At 36.6% G+C, this 19,716-nt stretch overlaps 1 protein-coding gene across 1 annotated transcript in view; it reads left to right on the top strand.

The window, feature by feature from the left end:
* The first annotated feature begins 3,340 nt into the window (after positions 1 to 3,340).
* Positions 3,341 to 19,716, top strand: part of LOC149803087 (visual pigment-like receptor peropsin) — an 85,564-nt gene continuing 69,188 nt past the window's right edge. The window contains exon 1 of the mRNA XM_089953882.1: positions 3,341 to 3,943. Coding sequence (XP_089810008.1) covers positions 3,341 to 3,943 — 603 coding nt within the window. The remainder of the gene's footprint in view (positions 3,944 to 19,716) is intronic.

The following is a 19,716-nucleotide window of genomic DNA, read 5'->3' as shown; positions in this document are numbered from 1 at the left end:
AACACCTATTTGGTTGGTTTGGCGACATCAGAATATGTAGACACGTGATTTCAGGTCCGACGGGGCGGTGGTGGGTGGTGGTGGTGGCAACCTGGGATATATTCTCTGGGCCCGGGCCCGTAAGGAGTCTGGGCCGAACAGTACATTTTAATTTTATTAAAGAAAACTTTTATTTGAACACGAACTAGGAAAGGTCCGAGTGTTTCTTACTCCAGGGCAGGTGATCACTCTCTACGGCCCTGTGTGAGTTCGCCATATAAATAGGCTGACTCAGCAAAATAATAAAATCATTGGTGCACTCACTCGACAGGGAGGTGGCATCTTCTATATAACTCTGATTGATTATAGATTTTGCAATGTTATATAGTATCTGTCAATATTAAAAAAAACCAAATTCTTGTCACAGGTTAGGAGATTGATTTTAAGTTTTAAGAGAGTGGAAGCCTTCAAAAAAACATCAGTGTATATTTTCTTCTCTAGTGGAAAGTAGCGCTAAGTAGTGATGTTAATATGGACAGCGATTGTTGATTCGATCCAGTGGCGGATCCAGAAATATCGTTTAGGGGGAGAGAAAACAATCAGGCAATGTGTCTTTGATATGGAACCCCTAGTGGGAGACTAGGGACTGAAAGTTTTTGCATTTAAAGCGTTTCCAAGGTATAATATGAACCATATAATTGCAAATCAAAATTAGTTAATATAGGAAAAGTTTCAATTGTGTCGCACTCATTTTATGTGTGTGTGTGTGTATGTGTGTGTTAACGGGGTGCTAGCGCGGCAGGCTGCCTTCTGCGCACCCTGTCTTACTTGTGTGTGATCTCTAGCTTATTCTGAGTATTCTTAGCATTAGAATATCAATTCTAACTACTAGCGGTTATTTGTTCGGAATTTAGAGTTTTATCTCTACTATACTTTCCCACACGGGGCACCGAGCGGCCGAGTGGTCAAAAGCGAACACCGATACGGTTCACTACGATCTCACCGTGGGTCTGCATGAGTTCGAGTCTCGGCCTCGAACAATGTGGGTACGTGAGAAAGCTTGACAGTAGCTTCCCGTGGGTCCTTATTTTTTGCTCGATTTTCTGGGGTTCTTCCTCTCCCAGTTATACTGGCGCCATGTAGAGCCTATCTTGTGCTGAAAAATGTCGTTAAACCCCATAACGAAAACAGCAGCATCAACAACTTTCCCACACGTCAAACACCGCTTGTACAGTACATTTTCAGTGCACGATCGAACACATACACATTCTCCTGACTGTTTCGATGTTGTTTCTGGCGTTATCACTTAGGATTATTTGATGTTTTCGTTTCCTATTAAGACCTTCCTGGTCGGTCTTGTTTAGGTCAACGTGTGGTTTTCTAAATCATATTCACGCAGAAACTTTGTCATGAAATTACAACTTGACTTCAATGTATAATAGTTCATATTTTTAATTTTAGCCAATGCCCTTCGTATACCACCATTTTCGTCCGTCCGTGATTGATAAAATTCGCGTTTCCGAATATTTTTATTTTATCTCAAATATGACGTAGACTGGTTTTAAGGTCATTAAGGTAAATAGCAATACACGACTTTACAAAGCAGACTGATTTTCCTATCGATTTAAGTTCTGCACAGAATCTTAAGTCAGCCATTTCGTGCTAATGTTCTAACAATGTTCGTTCGCGAATGCTCCCTCAAACGCTACACAATATTCTATCTTGCTGAATATCATATACATTTATATCACCTGCTTTACTTACAACTACAAGACCAACAAACTCATTTTCCCAAATTAATATTAGGCTTGGGATAAATACTATGAATCATACTTTAACGCCTTGAACCCTATCCTGTATTTTGCAAAATCCATTGTTCTATTTCTTTCCTTCCATAAGGTCGGGTTATTAATTCATATATATTGTGTCTTTGCTCAGTGCGACATTGATTACAGTACGATCAGACTGACTGAAAATGCCCGATATACGATTCTTTTTATGGCACTTGTTTCATTAATTACGGTTTCAACAATCGAGTTTTGTTTCATGTACCTTTAATTGCTGCTATCACGGCAACGGTCTAGTGAACTCTGCGTCTCTGTTATAATTGAAATAATCTAACGGAAGCGTGCATTAGAATTAATCAGCTAACTATTACTATAACAACTACTACTACTACTATCACGACAGAATAACACAGAATAATCAGCCTAATACAAATTTGCCAAATTCACAGTATAGAGTGCCACGGATTGTATTATCTTTGTCAGAAATGTATGCCTAGTAATTAGAAACATGTAGCAATAATAGGAATTCATTCTTAATATTTTGATCATTTTTCTTTGTGATTACAACAATTGCGTAACTGTTGTGGAAATTTTTTCATTGCTCTGGAAATTATTACTTTCAACTTATGAACCTTGATTTTTCAGCAGTTATGGTCTTACGTTCAAAATATGTCATTTATTTGAATTCATGCACAACGGTTGCATATTGGTTTCCTGCTATATCTCAAGTATATACTGCCTTCATTTTAGGTTAAATGAATATATGTTAGGTATTTTTAATACAGAATTTGAGATGATATCATATGCAGTAATTCTATAATTATATGAAGTTGGTAGTCATTAGTTATATAGAATAATTTCATGGCTGTTTTCGAATGTAATTTTTGGTGTAGGATGCTGTAACGATTTAAATAAGCATACGTGTGTATCCAGTCCTGAGAGTGCGCTTTTGAACCCAGACGCTTCTCGCATCCTCGCTAAAATATAACAGCCTTTTCAGTTTCCTCGAAGACGAAGAGTAGTTCAACATGCTATCACTCTCACCTTTTGGTCTGGTGAGTTTTCCCACAAGATATTTCTATGGAACCGTGATGATAACATAAGTTGAAGATAGAACAAATTCCCCACGCAAACTACATCATCATGCAACTATTCTCACAACAAATATGCTAAGCAATCATAGATCAATAAAAGAAAAAAAAAATATCGCCAGACAAAGAGCATTTTTTTTGCTCCGTCGAGTAACCGGATCTCGAACTCTTGTTCCGTCCTCGAGATGTGGCTGGTCTGAGCATTATAACAATTCGGAAATAAACAAACCTATCAACAGAAACATACTGATATTGCAGTACTGGAATCTTAGTCTTGCAATCATTTATCGATTTTCGGAAATAAGTCTGTTATTTGAGGCACGTGGCTAGCATTCAGTTTTGAATCAGATTTTCACGCAGAAACGGTATAACAAGGTAGCGCCAATTCATGTTAATTTGAAGTTTATAAATTTGAAGAGTGTCTTCCGTATTCGCAATTATTCAGATATTGTCGATTTTACTTTTCGAAAGGTAAATGCAAAAATGAGCAGTGGGTTCGCCAACACCACAGGTATTACAATGACCAACGCGAGGGACTTTATCCGTTGGAATGATAAAATCATCAGACATCCATATTATCCTCATTTCGCTCATACCATTTCTGGCGTAATTCTTCTGTTCGTTTTTGTAATGGCTACGTTAGAGAACAGCCTTGTACTTTTAATATTTTTCAGAAAGAAACAATTGCGTTCGCCAACCAACATGTTCATCATAGCCTTGACTGTATGTGACCTTATTATGGCTCTTATTCCAACCCCTATTGCCATGACTGCTAGTTTTCTAGGGGGATGGCCGTATGGAAAGTCTGTGTGCTATCTTGAAGGATTCATGGTGTACTGCTTTGGTTTATCATCATTGTATTTGCTGATGGCGATTTCGTGTGACCGATACGTCGTCATTGCCAGACATTTACAGGCAAACCGTATAACAAACAGAGTTGCGAGTTTGTCCATTTTCGGATGCTTTATTGGTGGTTTCTTGTGGTCAATTTTTCCATTTCTGGGATGGAGCGAGTATGGCTTAGAAGGTGCCTTAACGTCGTGTGGCATACGTTGGGATAAAAAAGACCCAGCGACGTTGTCATACGTAATAACCATATTTTGGTTATGTTTTGTCTTCCCCATCGGTGGAATGATACTTTGCTATTACAAAATATATATGACGGTAAGTACACTTAGTTCATTTCTGCACAAATCTATTTGGCATATAAATTTAAGCAATTTTTCTAAATTCTATCTATTCAATAAGTTACTTGCAACATTTTTGCATTTCTGCTACCTTCATGAACATCTGCGATCTATAGTTGATTTTATTTTTTGGAAACATTCAGTTTCCAATCTCATAGCAAAATCACGAAATGTATCTTAAACTTTACCATGCAGTGGACATAGTTATACTTCTTATGTCACTTGTTTAGGCTCGAATAAACAGTAACACAAGAAAGAAAGAAAACAACAAGCTTTGAAAAATACAATAATTTATTTCACTGGAAAAATTCTGTTAAAATGAAGAAAAAAATATGAACTTACGATTTTATAGAATCAAATCCAAAAATAACCCCAAAATAATCCGAGAATAAAGTTTTAGTAGTCCTAATAACAAAATGTTCTACTGATTTCACGTACGAACCCCGACGAAGAATCCAAGATGGAAGACGATGACGTATGCTACAATCTGCAGTGTTGAAGTCAATGGTTCCTTGTAGAATAAAAATTATCACTCCGGTTTCTGATAGCTGAAAAAAAATTATAAAAAATCCTGTCCTTGTTCCACAATATTACATGAGCACACGTATTTTCCAGAAAAATAACAGAAGTAATCCTTTTGAATCCAAGTAATTTGAAATAAATCCAAACAGTACAACATACAACTAACAGTTTAACAGCCCAACTTCCAACTTATGCTGAAATTAATTCTCCAAAACTCGGGTTATATGTGCTTTCTAAAACGTAAACAAGGGTCACATCATCATCTTCTGGAAGTTTATAGAAGCAAGTACTTTTTACAGATCACTTTTACCCAGTGTGACCCCGACGAAAACCAATAATTTTTACTCTAAGACAATTTTATATAAAAAAATTCTTTATATCTTAAAGTTAAGGTCCCATCATAACTTTGGAAACAATCAATCATTTTAAACTAAAATAGAACTTGTTTACAAAGGTTGCTACAAGTTCTGAAACAAGGTCAGGATTTAGATCAACACCTGGTGTTTATAAACTAACAGTCAAGGTCAAATTATCATCTCTAGTGTATAAATTTACATTACAATATCATGTAATGAAAAATATTTATTTTTAAAAAAACTGACAAACATTGAAATTGAATTTTGTATATATTAAATCTGATATAATTACACCGGATATACATAACATAGTTCGTTGTCTAGAACAGTGGTTCCCGAATATTTTGTGGCTGCGACCCTTACAAAAATATTTTTTCTGAGCCTAAGGACCTCGTTTCCATATTTAGATAACTTTTGCCAGCCTCAAAAACGTCATGGTGACCATCCACGACCTTTGAGAACGTCCTCATGACCCTGATTTTAGTCACAACCTGGGTGTTTGGAACGAGAGAAAGCAAACAATTTAGCGGTTGCCTAATTTCTTTCGGGCACATATTCTCAGTACAACTTTTGCATATCATGTTAGTCTTGCATTGGCAGTAAGCTATTCAGTGAATGAATTTGATATTTGCTAAATTCAGGTTTAATTTTAAAATGGAACTCAGTAATTGTATAATATCATTTATTTATTTATTGGCAGTTCAGAGTTTTATAAATTGCTATATTTAATGCTGAACTACAACCTAGAACATTTTATATGTTTATATACATATATCGAAGATCATAGTTACCAAGTAATTACTACACAAAAGTTTTCCATTCGATATGAATAGAGGCAAAAAAGTGGGAATATAGATGATCGACTGCTGCGCTCTGGATTTACTTCTTCACACGTTCTGTGTTAGCTAAGCTTTGCTAACATCCAAGTCTATTTCACCTAAAATATAACCCCATGTGAGTTCCCTTTAATTAATACTCCATTCTCACAAACATTATTCATGCACAGAAGGTATAACTGCACATATTGCGTGCAAATTAAATGTTATACGTACAATTTCCAACATAAATTGAAAATAGCAATCCACGAAACTGGTGGAAAGGAGAGGATGGACACATATAGACACACTTTATAATAGATCAGAGTAAAAAAAATCTATCTCTCTGTAGTTGAGTGCGCGACACCTTGTAGGCATAGTGGAATAATTCTTTGTGGAAAAGGTTCTAAAAAGAATATTGCACAGTGTAATTGAAACCAAACATGCACTACGGGAGAAGATAGTCAACTCATTTTTAAACTGAATGCTAAAAGATTTTCCCTTATCGTCATTTATATATTGTACTCAGATAAAACAAATAAAAATTGTCTAATGCAACATAAGTAGAATGGTCTTAATACACATATGCTGACTCCTATTGCGTCGAGAAACAAATCTCAAGGTGCAGATCTTTTATAACGCTCGCATCAATCGACTCCAAGGATAATGTTTGCTGCATGAATATTTATGGTCAATCGAAATTCACTAGAATATCAGGTGTCATTCATCAATATCGAAGTTCCCATGTGTGTAGTTCATGAATATTGAAGAAACATTAGACCACAATTTTATCGCTTGATATGGTAAGGATTTTTCTTTTTACGTAGGTTTAACAACTTTTCAGTCATATCGATAAGATGTCTGCAGTTTGGCAGTTTATAGTGATGTCTAGCACCGATGCATTATGCCGCAGACATATAGGGAGTTTCCTGGTTGCAACGGAGTTACTGATCGTAGCGCCTAAAATTACCTCCCTTAGCTCCAACGCGCATGCCCATCAAAAATTTCCAGTTCCGGTTAGTTCACCGTTCTACACTTGGATAGCGAAACATAAAGTCAACAAAGGAAGGAATCTTAGCTGTACTACAGATCATAATGGATAAACCAATGAATCAATTATATATGTCAAGCATATTTTGTTCATACTAGGATAATAATTATAGACATTAAATCAGATAATTAGATTCAGTATCCATACTTATATTATATCAGATAATTAAATAATATTTATATTCCATACTTAAATGATATCAAAGAATTAAATTAAATACACCGTCTATACCTGATAATATAGAATAATTATCCATAATTTCAGATACATTTGTTGGAACATTTCACTTTGCTCTCCGATTTTAAACATTTATTGCACATTTTTGGCTATATAACTTTAACAAAAACAATCTCAACAATTTGCATTCTTCATATGTTGATATATCCTTCTTTCTCGGTTACTTTCGCAAGGCCAATAGTTCATTTATAACACGAGTTAATAAAGTTATAACACAAGTTCGATAAGAAAATTATAACACGAATTCGATATGTCAGCTGATTTGCAATGCTGAATCTTTTAAACCAGAAAATGTTGTTGGTTTTTTAAAAAAAAATGGAACACAGGAACACAGTATTTAAATGTATTCAGAGGAACTTAACAAAGCAATAATTACATTAGCTATCATAACGATTAAGGAGTGTAATTAATGCAGACGGAATATTTATTCATATTTGGGTGTAACTATCGTACAATATTCAGATTAAATAACATGCCCAATGACGTTTTTTTGTGTTTCATTTTCTTTTCTACTTTTGAAACATCAAGTATCGGAAGGTACATGCAATAACTTTCAGAATGATTTTTTTGCTTATGCTGACGCGTAGTAACTCTCAAATTTGTTGCGGTCTTTAGACAACATTTCTGATTGCCACCAGCAAATTTATCTAGAACAGCCTTCTTAAAATTAGTTTAATTCTGTTTAACTTTCCTTGCATCAAATATGTAAGTTTTAAAGATCCAATTATTTCAGATTCCGTCCTATTACTTTGGTTTGCCTTTTAAATCAATATTGATCCACGTGACCGGATGTGACATTGCAAACAGTATGATTTAAAGAGACTGCTTGTAACAACATTCACTTTGCAAGTCAATAATAAATGGATACTCACAAATATTCTTATTTGTTGTCATTATCTATCACTTTCTTTATTAGCATCATTTTATACTCGTTTTTAACCAGAAGTATGTTTATGTAGTATACGTATGCGAACACACATTCTTTCGAGGATATACATACCCATGCACCAGATGAAATGAGACAGACATACCTACATACAAACAGGCAGATAGGTGAGAGCCACACATGTCCTATACATGCATAGTGTGTCTAACATCGATATTTCTCCAAATTGTATACTCTAAAATTTCCAACCGTTCAAGGAAATGAAATTAAAATAATCATCAAGGAGACTCGTACGTGCGCCTGTCTGTTCAAGCGTGGTTGACATTCGTGGATTTTGAAGAAAAAAAACTTAAGTTATTTCATGCAAAATATAATGAACATTAATAGAAAAGCAACAGTCTAAATAAATAATAAAAGAACCTTAAGAAGTTAGAATTTTTATCTCGTTGTCGTTCAACCTCCATTACCTGCTATGATTGAAGTTGTAAAAAATAAACATATTTTCATTATTCTTTACGCGAAATAAATTGCAAGAACTTTTTACGCAGCGATACACTTTCGCACAATCAAATAATACAAACTAGAGCATAAGGTAGTAATGGAAAGATAATTAAGTTCTGAAATGGGCAGATAATATTTATTTGAAAGCTGGGAGCAGCGCAAGTTAGTGAGAGAAAAAAAGAAAGATGTAAAAACAGTTGATCAAATATTGATAGAATTTTGTTTAAGATAGTGAGATATCGATCCTGCTTGCATTATGTGAGCGGCCTGTCACATTTTCTTGATCTACATCTGCCATCTTAATTGATTGAACAATCCGGATGTGAGTTGCACCGAGATGCCCTCTGGTGTTTTTAAGGGGGATATAATAACCGTGAAAGCCCCTAAAGCATGATGCCCCACCCGACCAGTCCTAACGCTAACCTCTTAATTAGCAAAACTCTTTAAAAAAAGTTTTTGGTATGACTCACTGGTTTGAACCCCCAACCTCCCACATCCGAGGCGGACGCTCTAACCACTAGGGCAGCGGAGGGGTCTCCTAAACTGTAATAACCCAAATCATTTTTTCAAGTTTCCTAGTCGCCATGAATTCTACTGGTATATTGTCAGTAAGGACATACATTTATAAGACAGACTACTCAAATACTGTCATTCAAAAGATAATGGTTCTATACTTAAATATAATGACTTAGGTCAATATAGTACACAAAAAACATAACTAATAAACCTCCGGTATCTCTCTAAAATAAAACTAGCAAATAACAGCACATACAAAAAAAAAAAAGGGAAACTCACTGTACTAACTTTTAAATCTAATAAACCTTCAGTTCTGCCCTTTCTTTCTTTACTTATCTAGGTTATAGGAATACAAAAGAGATACATAAACCTACGTGCTGAAAGAAGTATGGAGAGTAGATACCACAGGGCTATGTCACAAGGCGCTACGCGAAGTGGAAAGTCTTGTGGGGTATCCCCAGAAAACCCCGGAGGTAGTACATGGACAAACAATACAACAACAAAAAAAACGGGGTTATACAAGGAAACTAACACTGACCCTACGGTTTCCCTAAATAACACAAACATGCACCCACACACAAATCACACAATACTTATACTCTTTGCTTTAAGCTTAGGCCCCTTTTTATAAATGTTTATTAACACGAAAATGAAATATCTACACTGAGGAAATACGAGGCCAGTTTAGTGTAGATGTTTGAACATGTATACAAGGATACGTCTATGGATAAGGTGTGACGTGTGAGTACTAATAAAGATAGTGCGGCTACTTATTCTAGGGTGTAGCCGAAGCGGGTCGAAATAAATACTCCAAGGAATGAGTCACCGTTTTAATTTATTAAGCAGGATCAAAAATGAACACAGGACTTACGAGATCCTTGGCAAAGATCACTGAAAAATGCAGGGGAAGGGACTCCACCTCGGAGGACAAAGCCCCTGATCGGATGAACAACTCCTTAGTTAGAAGAACCAGCCCGGGTTCTTCACACAATAGCAAAAAATACCCCGTTGGAAATTATATATAAATACATGTTTGGAACACAAATTCTTGCTATAAAAAAGCACAACACAACAGATCTTAGAGGGTACAAAAACATTTTTTAAAAAAAACACTTTTATTCTTGGGGGAATTTAAGAGGGTGTGTGCATCTGTCTGGTGCCCTCCCCCAAAGTAAATCCACAGGAGAACTAATGGATTAGCAGAAAGTTTTCCAGAAGCCTAGCATGAGAATATGGAGAACATATATATATATATATATATATATATATATATATATATATATATATATATATATATATATATATATATATATATATATATATATATATATAAAGGATAGGAAAGAAGAAACAAAAATAAGGCTACAAAATTACAAGACTGCGACACAACTGGAATAAAGTGCTGCACCTGCAAGATGGCGTACAGCAAAGAGCTCACCGACTTTGCAAAACTTCAAAACAGTAAGAATTGAGACAGCAGAAGGCTCATTCCTATAATGCGCTTATAAAGAGGGCACCCAAGAAATAGACCTATCAGGGGTTCCTTTGGAATGAAGACCTTCAGTGATAACAATAATGATAGCTCTTAAAGGGGTAAATAAAGACTTCACCAAATTAATTGATGCGCTAAACAACAAGGGAACAACAGGCTACATTTTAAGACCATTGGGGAATCCAGCCGATAATCCCTTACTGAGAAATGGAGATTGGAGGGGAAACATCAGTTATAAGAGAACCAGAACTAATATTAAGAAAACGTAAAACAAAAGACGGGAGAACCACACATATCAGACTTGCAGCTGGAAATATCCCTGAAGGCAACAGCAGGAAGATTTTACCAGAAATTCCAAGCAAGAGTCACAAATGAACACATCCCTATAGTCCAATATAAAGCGGGTAAAGGATTCTGGAAATCGAGAAAGCAAGAATTGAAGAATATTAAACCAGTGTTCTTCATGCACGGGTTTCCAGCAAAATCATGATACAAGAATACATATACGATCGGAAATGCAGGATTTGTGGAAAGAGGGGACACATGAAGAAATTGTGCCCAACGACGTTAGAGAAAAAACAAACATTTGTTACAGAAATGTCAATCTTCTCCAGCCAAAAGGAAAAACGGAAGAACAACAGCAACCAAAACAGCTAACGAACCCAACAAACGAAAAAGTACGTCAAGAACAACAAATGCAAAGACAACAACAAACTCCAAAAGCCATAGGCAAGTGATTAGAACAAAATGAGAAATAACAACAACCCCATAAACAGCAACATCAACAAGATAGTCAAGAAAGAAGAACAAAAAGGGAAACAAATTAAAGAAGGACGAGAACTACAACAACAACAACAACAGAGAGAAACAGAGACGGAACCTGAAGACCAAAGAAAAACAAGACAAATTTAGGGAGAGATCTGAGATTGAAGACAGTGGAGAGAAGACAAAGATAAGGAAAAAGGAAGGATTAGAGAAGAATAGAAAAGTCACAGTCAACTAAATTATGATGAAGACCTAGAGGAGACCGTTCACAGTTGCCAAGAGATGAACTATATTTCTGAATTTGTAATAAAATGAAAAAACTATCGAAAAAATATTTTATTTTTAAAATTAAAAATTTTTTCTAATGTTACAATAATAAACTATAACATCTTTGTGTAAAAATAACAATTAAAAAAAAAACTGCAAAATTTATGAACATTAAAAAGGGGGGCACCCTAATGTCTAAAAAGATCAAATAGAGAATAGCCCCCCAAAAACACTTAAATTTCAATTTTGCGTTAACAATTACACCCAAAAAGTATAACAAGTAACTCATTTCAAATCTGGAAATCCATTTTAAATGCTAAATTTCTGTCGCACACTGGGACAAATTATTTACAGTCAGCAAGTACTGTAGTGAGCGGTTTCAAGTGAAGGGGATTCCGCTATACTATGGTTTTGAAGAGTTTCACTTTGTATATCTACACGCGGGGACATACGTCCACGAGAACCAAAAGTTGCTTTTATTAGTGTTGTTGTCATTATTGTAAACCTTTAAACTATATTTTTCATCAGCCCATGAACGGTAAAATTAAGGATGTCCCAATAACGGCTGAAATTTGTTCTATCGAAACTATAAGGTCTTGCCGTCCAAGAGAGATGTAAACATCTTGTAATGATTTTAACTACTCGGTTGTTAAAATAGATAATTAGCAAATGGAATGTTAAGCATACTTCAAAGGCATACGGATGTACCCACGGGATTACTGATTCCTGATTACATTATCTCTCGATCAACACTAACCACTTCAATCGCGGCTCTATCAAAATATCCCGCTGATGGAACATCGTGAAGCAGTAAATTCATGCCTACTGTTTACATAAATTGTGGGCTTGAATGTAAGAAATCAATAAATGATCACGTGTCAGTACCTTCCATTAACATCGATATGGCATGCACAATATCGTCTTTCGAGTGTTCGGTCGTAGGCAAGCGGCCATAGTTGCTTCTCTCTTTGATGACACCTTTAAGGTGCACAAAAGTGTCATTAGAGGTTTCCAAATAATCTGACCTTTGTTTAAAGCAATTAGATGGAATTTTCGTTATAAAACGGACGTCTAAGATGTGTATTTTTGGACATTGCCTCTATCAATGGACCTTGCTATTCCTATGTCCGTAACACCATTTTGCTTTCTTGTGTCAATTTCGTTTAGGTGCCTTTGGTTCCCAAAGTATCTTATTACTCAAGTCATTTGCGTGGAAATGCTAAATATAAACATACAGACATAATTACATAATTATATCGAAAATATTTGCCTGATGTCTCCATGTTAAGCTGATATATCTCCGGTGTAAACATATACCACCCGAACTAAAGTTAAAAGTCCTTTATCTACCCTTCCCCACTCCATAAGGGCCTACATCTTTATAATTTTTTCCTTTCTTTCTTTTTGTTGGTTTGCAATTATACCGTGACATGTTTGATCTCTGAACATTTATTAGTTACTCTCCGGCACTATTATGCTATTGTAGTTAAGATTTGTTATTTTAATACCTCATTAGCATTATTCAATGTATGCTGCATTATGTCGACATTATTCACATAAGCAACGTGATAAAAGTAACTATTGTTAATGAGAAGAGAGATCGAAATAATCTAATGCTTGTTGCTCAGTCTTCCATATCTCTTATTAAGTTTGATGTACATTCTACGATGACATCTTTGGTAAAAAAAGATTGTTTAAACAAACAATGAGACCTAAGAAAAGATTTTGATCACATGTTTTTGATATCAATTGGGTAAGACACGTTGATACGAGTCTCCTTGACTGCAGTACAAGTCAGTTTCTGTTTTACCATCTTGTAATATGGATCCGTTGTCCACAAATATACTTGACTATTCACGTGACTTCAGCTTGCAGATGTGAGCGAACTGAAAAGATTTCCGCCTTTACTCCCTTGTTCCGACTCTTTTTGCTTTCCGTGTCATCAATAAATCGATATCAGATCAAAGGTTTGTTGGATTAATGATTGAGTCTGATTGGTGCACAGTTTTATAATAATAATAGCATTTTGGTGCCTGTGGAAATATTGTCGAAAGTTGCTGACAGACATGTACTAAAATCTAACCATTTCCACTTATCGTAACCAAGAATAATGACACAAGACGTTTCTCATGTGATTCTGCTTCAACACACACACACACACGCGCGCGCGCGCGCGCTCACACACACAAAAAACAACACATTTTAGTGACCTGTCCACTGAAAAGTTCCTTTAATTCACCTATTGTTTTTAAATACCTGTACCAAACAACTACAGATGGTATATTGTTGCAACTGGGCACCATTCGGTCCCATTTTGGCTTGTTCGTAATTGATATGTTGTGCCAGTCTGAAGCTGAAAGGCTTTAAACCACCCCACCTACCCAGCCGGGTAAAAATGCGGACCCACACCAGAACAAAATAGAACGGATTTTCGAAATATTTTAAGTGACGTTAATTGTCAAAGAAGTGTAGAAAATGTAAAAGATTGTCCGAATAATAAGTACGATGAAATTTCCGAAAACGTAAAACCCTATAGCCATCAATCTTCAACAAAATGAAAGGATAAGTCAATTTGAAATTATCAAAACAATGAGAAATTGTTTAGAAAAAACTTACACAAAAAATTATGTTATTTATTTGAAAACAAAAAAAAAAAAAAAAAGAAATCAGACAGGAAAAGGAAAACAGACCATAAACGAGTAATGGACGGATTTAAGGTGACTTAAATTGAGAGTTTACTTGAATTTCTACGGAATTCCAGAAATCGAAAATTGAATAAAAATACCTACGATGCTAGTGTAGAAATAATAGACAACCCTTCAGTATTGATTGTAATTCAACCATTAGTTAGACAGCGATATACAAGAGTGGAGGTTGAATTACCTCTAATAGTATATGCTTCATGTGCTGATCAGATTAGTTTTAGATAAGGACATATGGGCATAGAGTTAAAAATTATCTATGTTCATATAGTCACCTATGTAATCTCTATAGAACACTTACTCTGTGTAATCTCTATAGAACACTTACTCTAAGTAATCTCTATAGAACACTTACTGAATGTAATCTCTATAGAGCAGTTACTCTAAGTAATCTCTATACAACACTTTAAGTAATCTGTATAGAACACTTACTCTATGTAATCTGTATAGAACACTTACTCTATGTAATCTCTATAGAAAACTTACTCTAAGTAATCTCTGTAGAACACTTACTCTATTTAATCTCTATAGAACACTTACTCTATGTAATATCTATAGAATACTTACTCTAAGTAATCTCTATAGAGCAGTTACTCTAAGTAATCTCTATAGAACACTTACTCTAAGTAATCTGTATAGAACACTTACTCTATGCAATCTGTATTTAACACTTACTCTATGTAATCTCTATAGAAAACTTACTCTAAGTAATCTCTATAGAACACTTACTCTATTTAATCTCTATAGAACACTTACTCTATGTAATATCTATAGAACACTTACTCTGTGTAATCTCTATAGAACACTTACTCAGTGTAATCTATAAAGAACACTTACCCTATATAATCTGTATAGAACACTTACTCTAGGTAATCTGTATCGAACACTTACTCTAAGTTGCCACATATATGCAACATATGTTTGGATTTATATTTGAAACCCACCCACCCCAAGTAAAAGAAAAACATGATCGAAAAACTATGTTTACGTATACCATATGTATGCGACGGCAGATCTGGGTCAGTGCAGTTTGCAGTCGGACTAGTTTTATAAGTGAGCACTTATGATAGATATTTCCATACATGTTAAACAGATACATCCAGTAAAATATATACATGGCTATGAAATGGAAAACATTTGTCCATGTGACAGGTAGCGTATAGAAATAAAATGTTCTCCAGATGCGTTTACATTTTTTGCGTGTGCAACATGACAAACAGAAGAAGAAAAAAGTTTTAAAATTTCCATTAAAAACCATTCCATGTCTTTCATGTAATACTTATCCCGAAAAACACAGACTGACAATGTGGTGGGTGGGTAGACTGTATATTGTAAGTAAGCATGGTTACTAACCTATACGAAAGTGATCGTTACTTTCGTACAAATTGTTATGAAAATGAATGTAGGATTTGCGTGACTTTTAACATATCGTACTCATAAAAGATATCCGAGCCTAAAGGAAATAACACGTCCTAACATTGCCGATAATCACTGATTAATTACAGTCTCGTTTTTGCTGGTGTTTTTTGTTGTTGACAGGATTAAAACACATGACCCAGACATTGATTTCCGTGACCCGGAAATTGATTTCCGTTCCTCGAGGATGATATTTTAAAATTGGTGGCATTAGGATATCATTTGTACTTTAATTTTTATATTAACGTTTTAAAGGATCACAAAATAACGTATTGCGTGCAATAAATACACAAAAACTGCTTACGTGTTTTTTTCTTCTGAGTTGGATGAAAAGAATGAGTTTGATGAATTAACGTTACTGGCCCATAATAAGGCGTAGGGATACATTTAGGGCGTCCGGCAGAGACCTTTACTTAAGCCATATCATAACAGTTCTTTTCCAAACTCAAAACTAAACACAAATGTGTTTTGGATTTATTACATGCCCCTTCTTTCAAACTTTCTAAATATATTTTAGCTTTACTGTATGAATGCAATTCAAAACGATTTGAGTTTTACAAAACATCGATTCACTATGTCTGAAATACATCGCGCGGACGTAAAGAGAAGAAGCCTAAAGTAGTTCTATTCTTGGTAATATGGAAATACAGGCTGAATCAGATCAAGCACGTAAGATTAAATGGGTGTGTAAGTAGTGGATAGGGGCGATTCAGCCTCAAGGGGAATTAGCATTAAAAACCATCCTGGGCCTGTTTAGCCTCTATGTAAATTTAACATGGGCAAAAACCCTGGGCCTGTTTAGCCTCAAGGGAATTTAACATGGGAAAAAAATCTTGGGCCTGTTTAGCGTCAAGGGGAAATGGAACAGGGTCGGGACCCTATTTTAATACGGTCCCGACCTGATGGGCCTATGGAAATGGAACAGGGGAAAATTGAAACAGGGAGGGGTCTCTATCTTTTTTTAAAAAAAATGGGGTAGGCAATGAAAGTCAAGATCTTTTCGAGACCTATGAAGGGGCCCTGAAAAGGGCCTTTGGGTTTATGTTAACATACCCTATTGTTAACACAGAGGGCACCGCATTGGTCTTCTTCTTGTCCTCAAGCTGCGCCTGACTGCAGGACCGTAAATGAGAACTCTTTTTAGGCATCCTTGCCTCTCCACATATATTCTTCTGATCCACAGGCTGGTGTCTGTCTTGTGGACAACTGTCCACTTGGATCGGACATACATCGGTATGTCCGTCCGGAACATCATGGAAGATACAAGAGTTGATGATTGCACGTCGGTCCACATGTTGGGGGTGCCGAGAACAGGTGAAGGAATGCAGTGAACTGCGCTTATTTATAGGGAGAGGAAGGATCGAAACTGATTGAGTTCATTGACCAATCCAAACACGCGTTATAAAATTCAGTCAGCCCACGTCCAATCCGAAGAGAGCAGTCTGTGACGTCACATGTCCTATATAGATTCGCTAACGCCTGTGCGCAGTCAATCCATGCGACAGTTTTTCAATATGACGAAAACTCAGAAAACGATAAATTGGGGTGCACCAGCAGTGGAGACTACTCAAGAGAACTCGGACTTACTTTCAGAAGAGGTGAATTGGGATTTTGTGGATTTTCTTACCTCGCAAGAATTTGTTCCGGAACCTTCGCCACCTTCTCCTTCAGTACCGCACGTGGAAAATTTTAGACAGAGACAGAAAGAAGAATTGGAGAAATTTATACAACAGCAAAAGGAAGCGGAACAAGCTTTTCTCCTACAGCAACAGCAGAAAGAAGAAGAGGTAAGAAAAAAACAACAACAAAAAGAAGCAGCAGCAAAGAAACGAGGATGTGAAAATCAAACGGTCACTGTACTGTTAGACATTTTAGCAGAGTTAAGAAGTCTGAAACAAATGTATCAGACTTCTTTATTACGACCGAAGAGAACACGACCTTCCCGAGCTAAACACCCCAACTCTGTGACTAAGCCTACCGTAATACCCTTAGTGATTTTAACCACATCATCATCAACATTACGCAGTCCAGAAGTAGGCCTTGGCCGTGGCAAAGGCTTAAGACAGTTAAAGTTGATTGCTTAAACTCACCCCTACCCCCAAAGGCCCTTTTCAGGGCCACCCATGTCTCTCGAAAAGAGATAGACTTTCAGTAACTCAACCCCCCCCCCATTTTACCCCTGTAGTACGTGTCTGTGTATGAGTGCGTGAGTATAGCTTCTTATTTTAAAATCAAAACCCAAAGACACTTACCTTTATATCTAATTTATTCTTTTATAAATATTTACAATCCAATTCACAATTCACAACATAACACTTTAAAAAGTTCATAGACTTCTTCTGTCTCATTGTTCACTCTCGCTGTTTTTTGAATTTCTTCACTGTCACAGTCTTTTCCTCCTCTTGATCCTCACTTTCTTCCCTTCTTCTTTTCTTCTCCTGTTTCTTTTTCTTCACCTGTCTGCTTTCTTCCTCTTCTTCTTCTTCCTCTTCTTCCTCTCCAGAATTCCTCTCTTCTTCTGACTCCTCTTGTTTCTTAGGGCAATCTGGAGACCAGTGTCCTTTTTCTTGACAATAATAACAGGTATCTTGACTTTTGTCTCTTTTAACCCCTGTTTTGCTTTTTTGACGGCCTGGACACTCTGAAGACCAATGCCCTTTCTTCTGACAGATATAGCAAGTATCTTGACTTGTATCTCGATAGGAGTTTGAGTAGTCCCTCGGCTGGTCTGAAGAGAATTTTCGGATGACCCCTCGCAAAGCTCTGATGAAACGTTCGATCTGTGTAGTCTCTTCCATCGTTGTGCTCGGTTTGAGAGTGAAATGAATAGTGAAAGGACAAGACACACACCCTTTATATACGCTGGTCTGTCATGACTATAAAGTAACCCATGGTGTTTAAATTTTAGTCATTTGACGTTTTGCTATCAAGATGAAACGATCCAATTCATTTGAGAAGAAAGAAGAAGAAAGTAAGAGGCAGAAACGTGATCTATTGCCTCGTACCAGGGCTGAAGTCTTGGCACAAATTCATGCCAGTGATTTTGAAGAGGACATGAGTGAACCAGAATCCAAACCCTCTAAACAAAGTTCACTACCCTTAGTCAACCCTGAAAAGTACTATTCCATTCAAGAGACGGAAAAGCGTCCCTCTAGAAAATTTAGAACCACGGCTTACAAATACACGGCGAAGTTTAAAGATTTCAAGTCCGAAGTACCGTTAGAGAAAGCAGAAGGGTTCATCACCGAGATGTGGGATCCTTTGCTCACCACACTGAAGCGACAATGTCAATCCAATGAAGACGATCGCTTGAGACTTTCCATACAACACAGAATTGACCGCTTCCAAAGTCATGGACAAGATTCAACACGTGCAACAATCTAATGACCAGTCTGACATCACCGATGGAAAAGCCACACTGGACATGACCCACGTTTCTCCTCCTCAAGGGACCGGACAGCGCAAAAAGGTGTTATTGGTGAACGGTCTTCGCAGCACCAAAAAGAGCCTCGTCCAAATTCACAATTCTCAAGACCAGATGTGTTTAGCCAGGGCTATCGTGGTGGGACGAACCTATGTCGACAAAAACGACACGGCAGAATGGAAAAGAGCCTGGAAAACTATTCGACAATCGGACCGAGCCAAACAACGAAACGAAGCAGAACTCCTATTACAACAAGCTGGCTTGCCCAAAGACACACCCTGTGGCATTCCTGAGATGCAAAATTTGCAAGATATCCTAGTTCCACGCTACACCTTGAAAGTGCACCCTCAAGAAGTGCGCGGACCTCTGTTGTTTCGAGGGAAAGACTTTAAGGATGGAAAATACATTCACCTTTATCATCACGATGAACATTTTGATGCCATTACCAGTATCACCGCATTCCTGGGATACAGCTATTACTGTGAGCAATGTGACTATGGCTATAACAATCGAGAGCAACACAAACATTGTGGATCGAAATGCTCAGGATGTTTGGCCTCTCAACCCTGTCTGAACGAAGGACAAGAACGAGTGCATTGTCCTGCTTGTCTGCGCACGTTTGTCAGTCCTGCCTGTTACCAACAACATCTGAAGACGCAAGGTTCACAGCAGAAATGTGCTTGTCAACTCCTGAGATTGTGCCCTACGTGTGGACAAGGCAT

The sequence above is a fragment of the Sinohyriopsis cumingii genome, chromosome 3 (assembly GCF_028554795.1).
Source record: "Sinohyriopsis cumingii isolate HCF-2022 chromosome 3, ASM2855479v2, whole genome shotgun sequence".
Lineage (NCBI taxonomy): Eukaryota > Metazoa > Mollusca > Bivalvia > Unionida > Unionidae > Sinohyriopsis > Sinohyriopsis cumingii.
The sequence above is the reverse complement of the archived record's forward strand: the minus strand, read 5'-3'. Positions and strand labels throughout refer to the sequence as shown.